Genomic DNA, 18,841 nt, shown 5'->3' with positions numbered 1-18,841 from the left:
AACATGCTCTCTCAAAAAGACATAAAAGTAGAGGGCAAAAGTTTAAAATGATGTTTTATGGCACTAAATATAAGCTATGGATTTTGAGAAATTAGATACTGATGTAAACTTAAAAATTATACGTAATTAATGGTGCATTGTGTAACTTTTGTGGTGTCACCTGCTTGTCTCCATAGAAATGTTACACACCAAAAAGCTACATAGTGTATCATAGTGTAAGATTAATCTCAACTGAATCAAAAACGCAACTGGAATTGGTGAACTGTATTATGCCTTAATATGCATACAATTTTTTAGATCTGTGCAAACATTTTCTGAAATGTGATTTTTGTGTTAGCTTCTCAGTTGATATTCCAGTTTTTTGGTCAGTTCTTCTGGACATATTTAAAATGTGAACTTCGAACAGGATGCTATTATTAAAGCATAAATTGCAAATCTATTACAATCACTATGTTCGCCAGAAATATTGCAAGCAGATGTTTTTCCAGAATCATTCAGTAGACCTGTCACAATAATTACTTTATCATACATACATTTTCGTTCAATATATGAAAACTGGAACAGTATATTTTGGGGTCAATATTCATTGTGTTTACTTTAATAACTTTTATGACACATTACAGATGCAAACTAAGTACTATAGTGTGTGTTTCATTCTGCTGTTGATTTTTAAAATTTCATTTTATTTATTTATTTTTACTTTTTGTGGTTAAATCTGCTCTTTGGTGTTTGTATCAGTGGCATAAATAATTTGCAACATTATCATTTATAGTTTATATTTACTTAGCCGTAGTGTACCTTTTATAATACTCTTTTCACCAGTGTTTTCATTGATGCAGGTTCCTGTCTGTCAGTGGGATGTTCGTGGCCTGGAGGCAGCTCAGGCACTGACTGAGGGAGCATGGTCAAACACCAGCCTCTGCAAGTGTACGAGCGACAGCTGTGCTTGTCCTGCATCACCGGGATCTACGGTTGCCGCTGGAAACGATACCAACGCTCCCACGATGACACCACCAAGGTTTGTCCAAAACAGAGCCCTGAAAACTCCAGGGATCCTAAGACTGCAGATGGGGGATGCAGGTAGCACACAGGGATTGACTGAGACCCAAAGTCAGCATTGGAACTAAACCGGGTTGAAATCAGGAGCAACCGAGGCCTAGTATAAATGCAAAATGAGTGAAAAATTTTCTTCCAGAAGCATAGCAAGTAGTCACTGTTGAGCTGTATAGGCAGGGTTTAGAGATCCACATTTTCTTCCTTTAGTAGTAATGCTAATAATGTGTTCAAGATGTTTATTTTAACTGCAAATATTTTCTGTGGCAGCACTGCATATAAAGGCTTCTTCAGGGGAAGCGTGTTCATTTTCACATAATATGGTGTATATCCCCTAGAGTGTTTATCTACTATCGTCACTCAATCTGTTAATGGACCCTCAGTGACATTAGCTCGACCTTGGAGCAAAAGATAATGTTTAGGTCCCTGTATTTTCAGCACCACAGCATGCACAGTTAAACCAATACATCCAACAAACATGGCCAGTACATCAAATTATATTCATTATTTTTTATTATTTCATTTTTTTATTTTTTTTTTATTAAATTGCTGCTTAATGCAAGAATCCCATGCATTTCAGACCATGTCTATAGAGGTCTACAAAGAGTTGGCAATTTTCCCCCTCTATAATTTTGTTGTTTACAGTGAACATTGTATTAGCTAAATTCTAAATGTTCGCTGTCTTTGTGATTGCACCTACTCATATTGCTATTTTAATTTGATTGCAATATAGTGTGCTACCCTAATTAGTATCTATTACAAAATAATTTAATAACATATAGGATAACACATTCTGTAAAGATCATGAATACTAGGAATACAAGATGGAAGCTCTATACAGAAAGACCAGAGATGCGATAAGGAGCCAGACTCATGAGACCAGGATGTAGTCAATGGAGATTGATTGGAAGAAGCCCATGAGATCCATGATACATATAAAGCAAATGACAACTGGTTTAGTACCATCCACTACTCACAGATTTTTCTGCAATCATCTTTAAAAGCTTTATTTGTGTTATTATTAAAATTTCAGAACATTTTCAAATCCCAGTAGATTTATTGAAAATAGTTAAAGTGTGCCTCAACAAATGGATATCAGACACCCATGCCCAAGTCTCCAGATTCCCTTCCTACACTAATGTTGGTTCTTGGTCCTGTATTGATTTTTAAAGAACAATTATCTGAAGGAAATGTCCCTATTGGTTTGTGCTCTCCAGAGTAACCTTGAGCTTTCTACACCAAGGTTTATTAAAGCTCACATGAATCCAATTTCCAGTTTGAAGCCAAGTGCTGACAGACATATTTTTTATTATTAGTTATAGTTAATCAGCAAGTTGTTGTTTCTCTTATGGGCCAAGACTGAGTGATATGAAAACTTGATACAATGTAGAATAATTGAACATTGTTTGTAACTGTACTATAAATAATATTGCACTTTTTAATCTTTCTGATGGAGGGTCTGCTACCTGCATGGAAACATTACACCATATGACATTAAACTTAACTTGCCTTTATTCAGTTATGTTTAATTGTTCAAAATTACCTTGAAAAGCATGCAGCTTGCTTGTCTCCATGGATAAAATGAGAAGTTTAATTCTTTACTGTGGAACATCCTCAGGAAAATAATAACTCTGTTCGTGGAGACAAACAAGTGAGAGACTCTACACCAGTAAAGTAACAAAGTGCACCTTTTTCATGGACAAACTAATTTTTAAAAATTTTATTCTATTATATTGGTGTCCACAAATAAATAGCTAAATCAAATATTTATGCTCCAGGCAAACTCATTTCTGCCTTTCCAATTATTTGTTTTTATTTCCTAATCATATTACAATTGACAAACTATTTTAAACTTGTTCTATTGTGCAGGACTGAAGTGCTAGTTGGGCCTTGACCAGGAGAGGCTCTGTCCTTCACTTTATCTTTGTTTTTCAGTTGTTAAGGACAACACAGAGAAGCATGTCCAGACATAACTTCAACATTGAAGTGAGGACATCCCACTTACATCATTAATTCATGCCCCCATACCATCCTGCAGCAGGCACCCTCCCAGGTCACCAGCTGCTCCAGTAATACAAAAGTTTGCCTATGCATTGTCTAACCATAATAATAGAGATGTGGATAATATTTGATAGCACTTATGATATAAAAAGCATTGTGGTCCTAAATAAAGACGTATTGATTTTTCCTTTCTGAACGCAGTAACTTGATGCTGTGTAAGTTTTTCCTCTGGCTCGTGCTTCACTTTGGACTGATAGGATAGTGCCGCATCAGCACTCTGCCTTTGTTCACTTGTGTGTTTGGATCGTGAATGGGTCCAGTCTCTTTCTGACCCCAGTGAACCAGGCTAAAGAGGAGGACAGTGCATCAGGTGACACAGAGAAATGTCTCTGCTATGATTGTTCACTTAAAGATGCATTATGTAATTTTTCGCTTGGTATAGTATTCTCCATGTAGACAAACAGGTGACACCATCAGACCTAGATCTGTGGAAAGGCAAGTCCACTCAGAACAGGAAACAGGATAACCAGTTTTAAATTCAAGATGAAGTAACTGAACGTCCCAAACAAAACAATAACATGTCTTTGGAGGCCAGCATGCAGCAGACCCTCCACAAAAAATGTTACATAGTGTACCTTTAAGGAAAGCATAACTAATGAACTTAGGTTGAAGACATTGGGTGTTAGGTCATATATCATTTTGTGATAAAAGAAAATGCAGTGATAAGATCTGGACATTTGAACTCATGAAGTGCCCTGCCTCTATAACAATATTTATTATATGAACAAAATACAGTCTTTGTGTCTAAATTTGTTTTAGGTTGGATGGAAACAAATATATGTAAATATTATCATCATTAGTAAAACGTAGCTCAGAGCACACGCCAAGACTGTTTTAACTTTAACTTACTTTATGCATTTGTTACAAATAATGGATTAATATGATACTGGTATAAGACAATGGTGCCAGTACTGGAAAAATTGCTGGATTGGTTATCTGCTTCCAAATATCGGTTCAGCCATTATCCTGGTTGGACATATACACTGATGTCATAAGACTATTTACTGATTGTAGTTGCCCAGAAAGTCTCAGAATGTTTGAACTTTTATTTACACAAAGCTGTTCTTTACTTATTTGGATGATAAATAACAGCTGAATAACACTTTTGGATCAGTTTTATCTTCTGTTAATTTTTGTTTTAAAGAAATAAATGTTGGTATCGAAATCAATATCAGAACTGAACAAATTGGATTATAAATTCATCGAAAGTCCTAATTATGTAATAAATGATGTAACACTCAAACTTTATTCCAAAAAACATTTGGCTGGTTTCATTAACTGTTACCTGTAATTAAATAAGTAGTATAGTAGGTTATGATTAAATACTTAACATCCTGATGTATTAAATAAATTACAGATGATTTCTAGCTCTGCAGCAAAACAGTTCAGTGACAGGGGCCTGCTGAGTCAAGGTGATGTCACTCCACTACATGTTTAACGGTACCAGTAAACAAACTGTGGCCAATCAAGAACACAGGTATCAGCTTCAGGTAACAGGACCCCTCCAAATCACAGGAGCGTGAGACCTGACAATCTCATGTTAAAACAGCTGTCTGCTCATCCATAATCCAGCTACCCATAATGCATTTCGTCCCCACTCATCACTGCACAGAGTATCCAGTTGTTTAGGATGGACAGAGAGGTTTGTGTAGCTCCTAACTGTCTTTATTCAAAGCTCTTTGTAGGAAAACGAGCCACGTCACCACCTGGAAACCGATCCGGTTGCTCAGTAATAATTGAAAGTATTTCCATTTAGCTTTAGTCTTTAGCGTTCAACAACAAAAGAGTCAAAAATAGAATCGCTTGTTTGCCTGTATTTGTGTATGTGGTGTTGACAGGGAGATAATGAACAGTAATCCTGGCTTGTTGAGGGTATCCGGCATTTTTTCTTTTTATTATATATATATATATATATATATATATATATATATATATATATATATATATATATATATATATATATAATAAAGTTGGGTGCATTGATATCATGCTTTTGCAAATTATGTAACTAAACAAATGAGTTAATTATCGTTAATATATCACAAATGATTAATCTTTTTCTGCTTTATGTAACTCTAAGATATTCTGGGTTTTGGGCAGAGTATAAATTACAAAAAAAATTTCTTTGTAAGAATAATCTGAATACGTTACTGTAGTACAGGTAAAATGTAGTGTAGGGCTAAAAAATTATGTTTTTTGTCTCTCCTATTGATCACAAGTTTTCTTATTTTGTCTCCCTAATAAATCAAAAAACAATGTGAATGTCAGTGTGAATTTCCTGAACTTAAACAATGACAACTTTTTTTTTTTTTAAATATATATTTATAATTCAACAACAACAACAACAAAATTCTTCTGAACTCTGACCTCTCAATTAACAAGACCTAAGCATATCACTGACATTTACAAATAACTGAATCTTGATCTTGGTTCAAATTGTATGAATTGCCCTGTCCTTAAGTAGCATGTGCAAAAAACTACTGCTGTGTGTGTCTTGGGCTGGGTGTCTGCTATCGGTGGAACACTTTATCATATAGAGCATGTAGTTCAGTATAAGTCAATGGGTTCTACCTTTGATGTTTTAGCCCAGAGCCTGGATAATGGAGGGGTGCTGCAGTAGACCATGCGTGAAATGCCTGGGACTTATCGGGAAACGCTCTGGAATGTGACAAGGGACTGAGGTGTTAAATCCAGTGAAGACAGGAGCTCTGAGAAAAACATGGGAACTTCACTGAGAAAAGGACCACTACAATTTGGCCTACACAGTTAATCATAATTTAATCAAGATTGCAACAGAGTTATATCCGGTCTTTTTATAGAAAGTCTTGCATCTGTAGGTTTGATCTGGAGCCTACAAACAATTGTGTTAGTTTATCAGTTGATATGTCGGTCTTCTATCAAATGTTAATGTCTCTGGAGTTGTTTACTTGTCAGAAAATTACAATTATCTTTTGCTTCCAAAATCATGAAAGCCAAATTACAGTAGTGTAACAATTCTCGCTGCGCTTCAATGTAATCTGATGTACAGTTCAGTGTCTCAAAAGACAGGAGAAATGACTGGTGTGTCAGAAGCTAGTTCTAGAAAGACTATACCATACCATATGTACCATAACCTTATGGAGCTCACAGTGACCGCTCACCCTCCAGGATGGAGACAAAATTTCTCATACATTTATCCCATAGACTTCAAAAAAATTAAATAAATAAATAAATAATGATAATAATAATTCAAAGTTTGCAAACTTGCTCAAGGCTTATTGGCAATGTAGTATCTGTTTCTGAATCGTTATAAACCTCTAAGTTATGAAAACATTTAGCCAAATCTTGTGTTTTAAATGCCTTTTTTGGACTTACAACAACATATTATGGATATTAATTGGCAGGTAGCCGATTATCCTCCGCGATGCTTTTGAGCTCTTTTACTATTTGAATTTGTTTTGAAAGTTTATGGGAAAAGTGAATGAATGGAAAATTTACTTGCAGAATCGGAGCAGCCAGTCACTGTTGTTGCTGTTACTGCTGTTTCTTCTCGAGAGTACCTTGTGTTTACTTCAGCATTTTCAATATGTTTAAACAAGGTTATGTGGAGAAGCTCAGAGATCTCACAGTGACTGTTGCTGCCGCTCTGTGTGGTGAGGGGCCTGTACAAAATGCCAGTGGTGCACTATGGTAATGTGATGTCAATAGGGCAAGTGAGAGCTGCTGAAATACCAGGGAGCAGAGGATGGTAGAAAGCATAGTTGTAATGATTGTAATAATTTGGTTTATTTCAAGCATTACTTTATCAAACTCTTACAAGGCTAAAATGTTATTATAGTGTTTTATAAAGTCCAGCTCTTATGGGTCTGTATGTGCAATGTAATACACAGATATAATGGTTTAAATGCAGAGATGGGGTGAGGTGAAAGATTGTTACTGAGATGCAGCCTGGTCTTTCACAGGTATTTGAATGAAGTCATTAAAAGCCCTGGGAACTGGAGCTACTGCTTTCATCACCAGTCTGTGTTGTATTTAAAAGTTTTTATCTTCTCTCATTAGCATGAAAAATACAATAAATCAGTCTCAGTTAGAATAAGTTAACAATATGGCTGATTGCTATGTAATCCCACGGTGAGATTTGTTTTAGATTTAGCTATAGATTTGTTTTAACCTAATATTTCAATGTAAAACTACTCTTTACTGGTGGAGGGTGTGCCAAATATCAGTATGTTATGGTGTGATATTGGCTGTTTAATCAAAATAAAATGCATTTGCGCGCATTCACTTGAGACGTTCAGATGACAGTTTCAAGGCTTCAGCTAAATAAAAATACCACGGATAATCTATATTATGTTTCCTCATCAAAAACATACCTGGAGTTGTGTTTTGTTTCACTCAGACACATTTAACAGACAAACCCTGCATGTTTAGGCCAAGTGTTTTCTCTCAAACAGAAAACACCATGTTCCACTTTGTGATGTCATGTGGTAATAAAGGGAGTGCTCCACTGTGTTGTTAAACTCCATACACCTTCACTATGATCATTTGGATAATTTCAGCCATGAAATTGCCAGTCTCTACTAAACAGAAGGTAAAACATGAAAACTATCACTACATGACATCATAAAGAAGAACAGAGCATTTTGAGCTTTGGGAATGAAGACAGACTAATAGTCAAAGGTTACTCAAACATGTGTGAATGAAACAAAACACAACTCCAGATATTTTTTTTTAGGAGGTAACATCATTGTAACATGACTTAAAGCTCACAGGAGTCAATTTTGTGTAATATACTATAGGACCGTTACGTAAAATAGCTTCCGGCAAGTGTCTTTTTAAAGTTGTCTGGTCCCTTGTGTCTCTTCTACTGTAAATGATAAGTAGCTTACAAGGTTACAAGGTGATGCAGAAATGTATTTAAGGATTAATTTTGCCTGCAGCTGTCTTTTTATCATAGTTTAGTCATTTTAATATGTGTAGGTGAAGTGTGAAGCACTTGGTCGACAAGGACAGTAATTAGTCGCTCTGTGCAAAGAAGTCATTAAAATAAGTTGTTTAATTAGGGGAGAGGATAAGGGAATACACTGTCTGTTAATTTCTGCTGACGTGCTGTGGACCAATGAGAAATAACAGATGTGCAAAAGTTAAGAAAGAAGTTTTTGAGATTATTATCAATGCACTATATTATGCAAGTTGATTCTTGTAAGCTTTTCGCCATGTTATAATGTTGTTACCTCATCAAAACACACCTGGAGTTGTTTTTTTTTCATTCACACATATTTGAGTAATCCTTTATTATCAGTCAGGCTACATCTCCAAAAACTCATTACAGATGTAAAATAAGTACTGAAGTGTTTTCATTTTGGTATTTGTTTATTACAGCTCATGATTTTCTAACAATATTTTAAGTTTTAGAATAGTTTTTCTGGTATACTAGTAAATCTGCTGTTGGGTGTTTTGTGTCGATGGCACACTTCAAATTTTGTTATCGTGATAGGCTTACAGTTTAGTCCATATTTGCTGCTTAATAATATTATCCTGATGAAGTTCCATTTTTGTCCTTTAGTAAAATGAGACCATAAATCCCTTGTCTCAGTAGATAAATATGTCTTTGGGGACTGGGATAATGAATGGTGCTGTCTGCTGTGTTGCAGTGGGAGCTGCTCTGGTCCTTCGTCCTGCTCTTCACCTTCGGCCTGCTGCTGCTCTGGTCCTACTTCTGGTGGGAGGCTCATAATGACTACAGCGAGTACAACTGGTGAGGAGACTGCTTTTGTGCATTATGTTTGACCTGTTAGACCTGTTTGTATTTAATATAGTGATAAGCAGGTACGTCAACATAAATTAGAGGCTTGAGGCAAGAAAGCTCACATGGGCCCCCTTCTAATATAATAATTAATAGACAGAGGTTCCACTTTTGGGCCCCTAAGACCCTGGGGACCAGAACAACTGATCCCACCCAATCGTCATGACGTTCCACCTTTTCCCAACAACTTTCAGCGAGAGCCACTCAAGATTAATGTGTATAACTCAATTCAGAGAGCTACATATATCAGTCTGACCTTAGCCAAGTTAAAAGGTGTAACTCATGTAACTTTTAGTAGAGGGTCTGTTACCAGCTTGATCTTGCCTGTTCCACAGTATTTAGTCCTTATACTTACCTATCTATTCAGAGACAACAGGTGACTCACAAGGGCCAAATTACATGTTAAATCTGTGGAGAGGCGAGCCCAGTGATTAAGAATGCAAGTCAAGAAATCAATGAAAACCCATGTTATTGAGTAAATGCAAGATGGGTACATTTAATGCCATACTGAGACATTCCAGACAGAGCAACAACATCTCCATGGAGACAAGCAGATGGTGGATCTGCACCAGAAAAGTTATACAATGCAGTGTATCTTCAATGTCAAGTGGGTAACATGTTGAATCAACATCAATATATCCTCCTAACCAATGAATAAAAAAGTGAAAATGCACAGAAACCATTTTACTGGAAAAGACATACAGTATGGCTTCATACAGTGACCCTTCCCCCACTTGAACCTCCACAATGTCACCTCTACTTTTTATTATTGCGCACTGTCCATCTCTCACACCCTCTTCCACTTGGTCTATAATTATCCTGCCCTCTTTCCTCTCCCATTAATCTCCTAGTTTTACTCCTACCTCTGACAAACTGTATAATTTACCCATCTTGCTATTATACATGTAGTCATATTAATGAATTACAATGAGCCTTATTCTGCTGTAGGCTAAATTACTAGCCATTTGAAACCTCCAAATTCAAAATGGATGTTTCAAAACTTCTCAACACTTCAATACATTATACATAATTTAGTGTGTAAAAACAGTCAGTTTTCTGACCAGTTTGTTCTTTCTGCCATTTGAAAACTACTGTATTTAACTATTTGTATTTGTAACTAATGCTACTAATGCTGCTATGCAATAACATGAAGTATTAAGTAATATGGGTATGGATGTGATGTGTGGGTGGTGTTTGTTGAGTGTGAAGCCTGACCTCCTTGTGTTTGTCAATAATAAATAACTTAAAACATATATAAAAATAAAATAATATGAAGACCCATCCAGGGATGTCACAATATCAAATTATTACTGGGGGGAAAACAAGTATTAATATCATGACCAAACAACAGTGAAATCATAAATTGACTTATATTAGAATCAAATGCATTACAGTTGCTCTAGTATGTGTCTTCTATCCGATATTAAGTAAATTAGTTAATGTGACATAAAGCCAGATGAAAAGCACTTCATATATGGCTTACGTTTTTGGAAAACAGAATGAATACAAATGACATATTTTTGCTTATAAAATTATCACAAGTGTGCCTCCTAGTGTTTCTATAGCATCTATGTTGTCTTAGTAACCCTGCTGTGTTGCTGCACCTACCACCACTGCTCTGAAGACTCTGAATGTAATTACTGCTACACAGGGCCCAGCGGTCATGTCACTCCCACACTTTGTTATACTCAGTGTTTGCACCACAGCTGTGTCCAGGACTTTTAACACAGACCTTTTGAACTGTGCGTTTCTCTTGTTGTGACAGGTTTCTCTATAACCGATCTGGGGAGTGGAGTGATGGCACGGCTCCTATCCTGGCCTCCACCGCTGCAGGGTTCACATATATCACTTTTTTAATGGTAAGTACTAAGTCTAATCAAACATTGTAACCATAGATGGGTGAAAGTAATAACAAATTATGCCTTCATATTGGCACCTGTTATTTAAAGATATGAATATCTAGGGGGTTGGCCCGAAAGGTCATAATAATCACTACACAATAACCGCAAAACCATAACATTGTAGTGTGACACAGACCTAAAATATGTGCCCAAAGTCTTATTAAAGGTGTATAAAGGAAGCTAATGTTAAATGAAGCCATCTGAATGACTCATTGTATTGACCCCTGGTCCATAGCCATCTGTTACCAATATGTTTCAATATGTAGCCCATAGTGTGAAATGATCAATATATTGTTTGGGGTTTATCATTATATTATACTGAAAAAAAAGATGTAACATAGTTGTAAATTTAAGTCAAGTTTAAGTGAAAGTGCATACATTTTTACCCTTAAGTTAGATATATATTTTAATCAACTCCTATTGTAGCTATTTAAAGATTATACACTCACTATTATAATTTTGCCTCTAACTATATGTAGACAAAATTAAATACTGTGTTCATCCCAAAGAAGAGACATTTCAGTGCTCAGTAGCATACAAACACTCATCTTAAGGCTTTTGGAACATTCATAAAAAGTTAATTGCAAGTTACAACATTTTAATAAAGTAAAAAGTATAGTCCACATGCACTTATTGTGACAGGAACCAACAAAGTTAAGGCCCATCACCTTCCTAAGTGCAGCTCTTGTGTCTAGTGATCAGTGTTTGAAGTGGTCCAAGAGAGGAAAGAGTAGTTATAGTTTGCAACATTTTATCATTTTAAAATGTCAGAGTCTACTGAAAATGTCATAAATTGTAATTTTTATTTTAGAATCTAGCAAATAAAGCTGTTAACATATTATTTATCTCTTCTGTTTTTAGGTTTTAGCACTTTGCCACGTTGCAGTTGGCCAACAGTTGAATTTGCACTGGCTCCATAAGGTAAAGTGTTGAACGTGAGACTGCAGCTGATTGTGCTGAGTGGGTGGAGGATAGTACATATTGTTGTTCTCTTTTGTGTACTTAAGCGTGGGAACAACAGCAGATAAAAGGTGTTGATGTGGTATTGTGAATTAAAGATTGAGAGCTTCTCATAATATCAAATGACTTTACAGTATATAATATTTACAAATATCTCTTCACAAGTTTTTTATTCAGATTTAACATTTTTGAAAGATAACACAACATTATGCATTAAAAAAAAAAAAAGCTAAACTCACATACATTATAACCATCCTCCCACCCAAAACACACAGTTCACTCAATTGGAATCATGGTTTCTACATGTCAGAATTCTTTACATTGCACAAAAAGAACAACCAAATGTCTTTTAAAGTCCTCAAGTTTTCCTTTAGATACGGTATGTCGCTCAACTTCTCCTCTGCCAAATTACTGGTACTACATTGAGACATGCAGGTGGCAGACCCCACACCAGAAAAGTGGCTTGAACTTTAACCTGATTTAAAGTTTGTGAGTTAAATTGCATATATTTAAAACTGCAAACCTGTTGTGAATTTACTTTTTGGATATTAATTTATTATTTGTTGTTAGTATCCTTATGTCCTCAGCTGTACCCACAGTGTTATCAGTAAACCATGGAGGCCAGGTGTCTATAAATGTTGCTGTGTTTCTGTTTTGTTTGTGTATAAATAAATTCAAAGTGACTGTGACTTCCTCCCTTGTCCTCACAGATTGGAGTCACAGTGGCGCTCCTCACCACGGTCATCGGGGTGATATCAGTCACCCAAACATGGGGCTACGAGTGGGACATCGTGCCTATCTCACTGCAGGTCAGGAAACCAAACAAGCACAAAGCACTAAGATATTTCACATTTTTATATGACCAAACTAATTCAGGAGAATGTTGGTCTCTTTGTGTCCAGGAAAAAAAATCACCAGTTATTCATGGATGTCAGCTTTCTGTTACATGCAACATATTGGGGATTTTTCCCCATTGAAAAGATATAATATTTAGTTAAAAATCAGTATGTCAATAGTCATCATTCTGAACGCTTGAAATGCCAGCCAACCATAGGTAAGATTTTGATATTAAATATCTACTAGTCCAGTTTTTTAATAGATGGACTAGTACTTACTAAGAATGAAAATAAAACGTGTGTGTCATTTTATGCAAGATTAGGAGCTGACAACCCAGATTCAGTTGTGATGATAATACCTTTTTTAAAACTGTAAGCACACAGGCATACTGCATACTGTTCCATTTAAATTTTGTTATTGAAATCTATGTTTTATTGTTGTGTGAATGAGGACAGAACACAGTTTTGTTTGTTAAAAAGCCAGTAACAATTGTTCATCATCGTGGTTTTCTAGCACAAGCTCTTTGAAGACTCAAGTGGGATCACTTGAACCTGCCAGTGGCTTCAGAATTATAGCTATTAACTTAGAATGAGGTTTCTGATGGCGTGATGTCAGTATTTATTTATTTGCTGACTTTAAGGTAACCCATATTTTTCTCCTAGGCGACTGGTCCATTCCTGCACATAGGGGCGGTAGCAGCGGTCACAGCTCTGTCCTGGATTGTGGCGGGGCAGGTGGCTCGGGCCGAAAAAACAAGTGAGTCTCTTGTAGGGTTGTCAAAAGTATCAAAAATCAAATACTAAAATAGTATTGGAAGTAGAGGCTCATTTGAGCAGTTATTGATACTAAAAAGTGACATTCACAGAACAGAAATAAACTGTTCCTGAATAGCTTTAGAATGATCTTGAGCTTTGTCAGAGCGAGTATGAGACCATGTAGACTAGTATATGCCCATGGACCACTATGGGGACCTACCTTGACGACAGAGGATTACACAAGATATAACACCCCAATCAATCAAACATTATTTATAGAGCCCTTCACAACACTCAAGGTGACCAAAGTATCATGACAACACTAGTCTCTTGTAAAACTGAGATTATGAGTAAGCTTTCCTGATGTGTGAGCGTCTGTTACACACATGAACAGAAGAGTCAATGATTTACAATGTGTGGACACAGGCAGCCCCTCCGCCCTCACTGTTGTGATAACGAACATTCCTACAGGATCACGTGACCATTTCCCAGCCGGGACATTGACTTTTTCTCCTTTGTGGATGACCTTTTTACAGGATGAGTTCCTTACTCGGAACAAGTGATACATTCTTGCATCATGATTTTAATGACAATTGCCCGCCCTTTGAGAGAGAGGGAAAAAACATAATAGTTTTGCGATTTAGGTGACATATTTTAAGTCCCCATGTGACAGTGCCATGGGTTAAATTTTCTGTCATTGCTTCTTTATCCTGTCTAACCTTTGTCACTTTCAAATGAAATTTATAGATGATTTATTTTAACAGCAAAAATTATTTGGTATATATTGTTCTGTGTCAAACTCGCTTAAATATTTCCATTTGTAATTTCCCAAAATTCTCACCCATTAAAGTGCCCATGATGGATTTGATTTTGCTGAGAATTTTCTGATTTGTTTTCCATTTTTTTGGTTTTAAAATTTACTTTCTGATGTGATATTGACATCGCAATAGGGAATTCAGTGATTGTTACCTAGCAACTATATTGTGCACTGGCCTAAAACCCCTCTAATGTGCACTGAAATTATTACTTGACAAATGAAAATATTATTTCAACAAAATTTGAAAAAATATGTTTCTTACTTGGAAGTGATGCCTAATTTTTATAGAATTCTCCTTAGTATGATCATCATTTTGATTTAGACTCTCCACTTGCTGTCATTTTTAACATATTTTTTAACTTTTCTTTGCAAATTGGTTCTTCATTGTTGTAAAACTGGTATAATCCCACCAAATGAAGTCAAAATTTGAGAATCATAAAAACCTATCATACACACTTTAAGTATAAAATAAGTCCCAGTGTTTGTGGATAGTCTTTGTGGATGAGGGTTGTCTGTAACAGGAGATGTGGCCTGGCTCCACCCTATGGCTGACCTTGAAATCTATACACTCCCTGTGTGAGTGTAGATCTCCTTTTCACTGTCTTCAGTGTTGATTTGAACAAACATGTGTCTGTTGTCCATAAGGGAGTTCAGTGTTGAAGTATGTTTCTATTTACAACACTGAAAAAGGCTGGAGATTAGAAAATCCCTATTATAAACACTGAATTTTGTCAAATTGTTCAGATGAAAATTATGAAAATGTTCTGTTCAGTTTTGACATTCAAACTAAATTAATTACTAGATTTTTCTAGAAATAGATTCATATTCTTCAACCTAGTAAGTCATTTGCTAATTGCCTCAAATAAAAAAGCTTTTAAGTTTGGCTGTGTTTTTATGGCCAGTACTTCAGATGTTGGTGCCCTGGGTTAAAAATGTGACTCAGTGTCTTTATCCCCTTTAGTGTCTAATTTTAGGATTAATAGAATATTAAAGGGGACATATTTTGTAAATTTGACTTTTCTATGATCATTTAACCATGTCATTCTCTTACAGTTTTACTCTGACTGGTTCTTGTTTGAGTAATCCTGTATTGTCCTGTATGCTATTTTAGGCTTGAGTGCAGAGAAAATTTCACGTACCCGCCATCTCCAATAGCTTGGTAGTTACTTTTGATTACTGAAAGTCATATCTTACATATAGGGTTCAGATACCTCGCGTTGATATTTTCCAACACTAAAAATAAAAATCTGCTAAATAGAAATGTCACTATAAGGATGCGGAACCTATCGGTTCTGCAGTTTTTACAAGGAGACATTATTAATCCGCTTTAAATAATTTATTGAAATCAATTTGTTTTCAATTCAAAAAATGTTAAGTGATGTAAATATGTTAATAGTTTAATTTTCTGATCTGCTAGTATGTTACTATGTTGCTTCTTCATCACAAACACACCTGGATTTGTTTTGTTTCATTCACACGTTTAACACCCAAAACCAGCATATTTATTTATTTATTGAGGTTTTGTCTCAGACTGAAAACACTGTTCCACCTTGAGTTGTCATTTTCAATCCCCATACAACATTAATGATTTGGATAATTTCAGAACTGGAGTCTCTACTGCACTAAAGGTAAAAGGTAGCTGTTTACTTAAAATATACTACTACATGACATCACAAGGTGGAACAGAGCAGGGACAGACACAGCTCCAGGTTGTTGAGGAGGCAACAGCATTCAACATGGGTTAAAGCTCACAAGAGTCAATTTTGTGTAATATAAGACCTTTTTAAATCCTGAAAGAATATATGTCTTTCTTAACTAATTAAATTTTTTTCTCTCAGTTTTCCAGGTGGTGGTGGTGCTGCTGTACTTCTCTGTCCTCTTGACCCTGTACATGGTGCCGTTGTACATTACCTCTCCGTGCATCATGGACCCCTCAAACCTCAAGCCACGTCCAGAAGTCATTGGCCACCAAGGAGCAGCCATGGTGAGTCAGCTGACAGTCAGTTTACAGTTTAAATTGACTTTGCCGCACCTCCATACAGAGCTCCACAACTGCTTGGATTGCATTGTTTCTTATTACTGCATTGTCTATAGTTTGCTGCATCCACTTTGACAGTTACAGTTAAAGGTCCTGTATATTACGCTATGTTACACTTGACTCTTATGACCTTTAAGCCATGTTAGAATGTTGAAGAACTAAGCCTAAATATATAGGGTTTAAACATGTGTGAATGAAACAAAACACAACGCAGGTATGTTTTTGATGAGGAAACAATATTATAAACATAGATCAGAAAACACTGTGATATGGACCCTTTAAATAAGACATTGAGGAAGAGTGTAATGGTGAAGATTTTTTTTTTTTCGAAAGGCTACTCTTGTTTTCACTGTGGATTTGTACTTAAACCAAATGTATTTAGATCAAAATCTCAAAATGGTTGCTGCAAAAAAATCAAGCTCCAGACCAAATCAAATTCCACGTTATTTGACCCTTCTTTTCCCTGACATTCCCAATAAAATTAATGCAATTATAAACAACAAAAATGAAAGTGTATAAGAATAAATTCACACCTTGCTAAAACCATAGTTGTACATCTACCCAGTCTCTTTCCTATAACATCTCTGCCCTTTTCCTTCTAAAACATAGTATTTCAAAAGTGATAATATTTTATTCATAAGCATTATAAGCCCGGTTACGGTCTCTGCTCCGTTCCCTGGTATTTGTGTAATCAATCACCTCTAGTCTAAATTTAGGTGTGGCTGTACAGGCTGTGAGAGGCTCCCACTGGGTTACACAAACTCCACTTGGTTTCCCATAAGGACTGTATTGATTAAAGCATTATCCCTCTACTGTGTTCTAACCTTCGGCCTTATGAAACCAGCAATTCAGAGAGCGACCTTGGCTTCACTTCTGTTACTTAATTTTTGGGAAAGGAATGTTATTTTAGATGACATCTTCTGGCTTTATGGACATTTTTCCTTAATTTAGTATATTGTTTACTTGATTGAGTTTCTGATGATTCTGTTGATTTTCCTAAATGCATTTGGTGAGGGCATCATGTTTAAATTCAGGCTATTTTAGAAGGGTTGCACTGATACCAATACTGGCAACTGATATTGGTGCCAATCCAGGAAAATTTGCTGGATCGGGTATTGGTCTTATGATACTGGTTCAGCCAATATCCTAGTTGGGCTTTTAATTTGATGAAATAAGACCTTGATCGCCAAAGAATTGATATTGGTACCGGAGCTAATATTTAGCTATATCTAAATGAATATCTTAATATTTTGTGCTAAAATGTGTCCTTTAAATGTATTAGTTCAGGTTTAAGTATCAATAGATGTAAAGGCCATAATTAATTTCATATACATTTTTGAAACCTTAAAGATAAGTTTGTTCCATTTTTATTATTAATTAGGTCTTTTTGCAGCACTTTTATTTATTTTGTTTTTATAATATGTATCATTTTCCCAGCTTGCTCCAGAGAACACGATGTGGTCTTTCCAGAGAGCTCTGCAGATGAACGTCACTGGACTAGAGACTGATGTAACTATAAGGTATTTGCACACAGCACACATACTCACACATACTCACACGGAGAGTTTATCTTATTGATTTGCCCATGTCCCAAAGTCAAACAGAATCAGAGCTGTGACCCCAATGTTCAAATACAGCTTCTGTTTTCCAGTCATTGTTTTTGTCTGTTCCAAGATGACGCAAAACGTGTAAATGCCAATTACATACACTATTATTTAGATCAATACTGTGTTGTCGTTTTAAAAAAGACAGGGTTTTTTTGTCCCGTTGACAGAATAAAATTTCACTTTTGGCATGCTGTAGTCATTCTAGGTTTGGCTTGTTTCCCAGTGCAAAGGATTTGTGCTAAATTATCAAATGGACAGCATTTTGGATGGTCAATTAGAAATGTATACATCTAGATTAAAAGATGATTTAAGATTATTTTTGTAAATCCACAACTGTCTAACTGTGATTACAAACATTGCTTCAATTGCGAAAAATAACAATACAATTAAATAAATTCAGCTTTGTATCCAGTGGATTTAAAAAAGCGTAATCCATTTTTTATGATTAGATCTTTTAGAAATGTACTCGTGCAATGACAGTTAGTATCTGCAAGTGGGACATCAAATACCAAAAAGTAGCCACAAGACACAAAAAAATAAAGCTTAATTGTACAAGTGTAATTTCAGTGTGACCCAAATGATAGTGATTATAATTGAGCAACCCTAGTGTGAGCTGTGCATAGTGCAAAGACATTGAGGCAGGACATGGATAACCTAATGAGAGATGACAGACTGCGCTCAGAGACACTTAAACAAAGGCAGAGGAAGTGGTGGAAAAAGACACTGCACTTTGTGATGTGGAGATAGCATGGATTCACTGTGCGTGTTCTGTCTAGTCTCTGTAACAGTCCTTTTATAATAGACTTGGAGAGAAATCTTAGTTTTCTTATAGTATGGGATTTGTCTCAGACCTGGACTCTTTGGCCATAATAAAAAAAAAGAATAATAACATATTTTGTAACAATGACAATGTTTTATATTATGGGTAGGTAATATAACAATACCAAATAATTGTGTTCTGACCTTTTGATCCATTTTGGAGTAATAACTTAAAGGCACAATGTCTACTTTTACCCACCCACTCCTC

The 18,841-nt window shown here is 35.8% G+C and overlaps 1 protein-coding gene across 2 annotated transcripts in view; it reads left to right on the top strand.

Moving 5' to 3' along the window:
- gdpd5b (glycerophosphodiester phosphodiesterase domain containing 5b) overlaps positions 1–18,841 on the top strand; it is a 45,204-nt gene that overhangs the window by 16,184 nt on the left and 10,179 nt on the right. For both annotated transcript variants that reach the window (XM_055167024.1, XM_055167025.1), the window contains exons 2-9: positions 840–1,018; positions 8,748–8,851; positions 10,665–10,758; positions 11,662–11,721; positions 12,471–12,569; positions 13,260–13,353; positions 16,008–16,153; positions 17,645–17,727. In XM_055167024.1, coding sequence (XP_055022999.1) covers positions 902–1,018; positions 8,748–8,851; positions 10,665–10,758; positions 11,662–11,721; positions 12,471–12,569; positions 13,260–13,353; positions 16,008–16,153; positions 17,645–17,727 — 797 coding nt within the window. In that variant the 5' untranslated portion in view covers positions 840–901. The remainder of the gene's footprint in view (positions 1–839; positions 1,019–8,747; positions 8,852–10,664; positions 10,759–11,661; positions 11,722–12,470; positions 12,570–13,259; positions 13,354–16,007; positions 16,154–17,644; positions 17,728–18,841) is intronic.

This window comes from Boleophthalmus pectinirostris, unplaced genomic scaffold (assembly GCF_026225935.1).
Source record: "Boleophthalmus pectinirostris isolate CB_2022bp ecotype Guang Dong unplaced genomic scaffold, ASM2622593v1 HiC_scaffold_9, whole genome shotgun sequence".
NCBI classification, from domain to species: domain Eukaryota; kingdom Metazoa; phylum Chordata; class Actinopteri; order Gobiiformes; family Gobiidae; genus Boleophthalmus; species Boleophthalmus pectinirostris.
The sequence above is the reverse complement of the archived record's forward strand: the minus strand, read 5'-3'. Positions and strand labels throughout refer to the sequence as shown.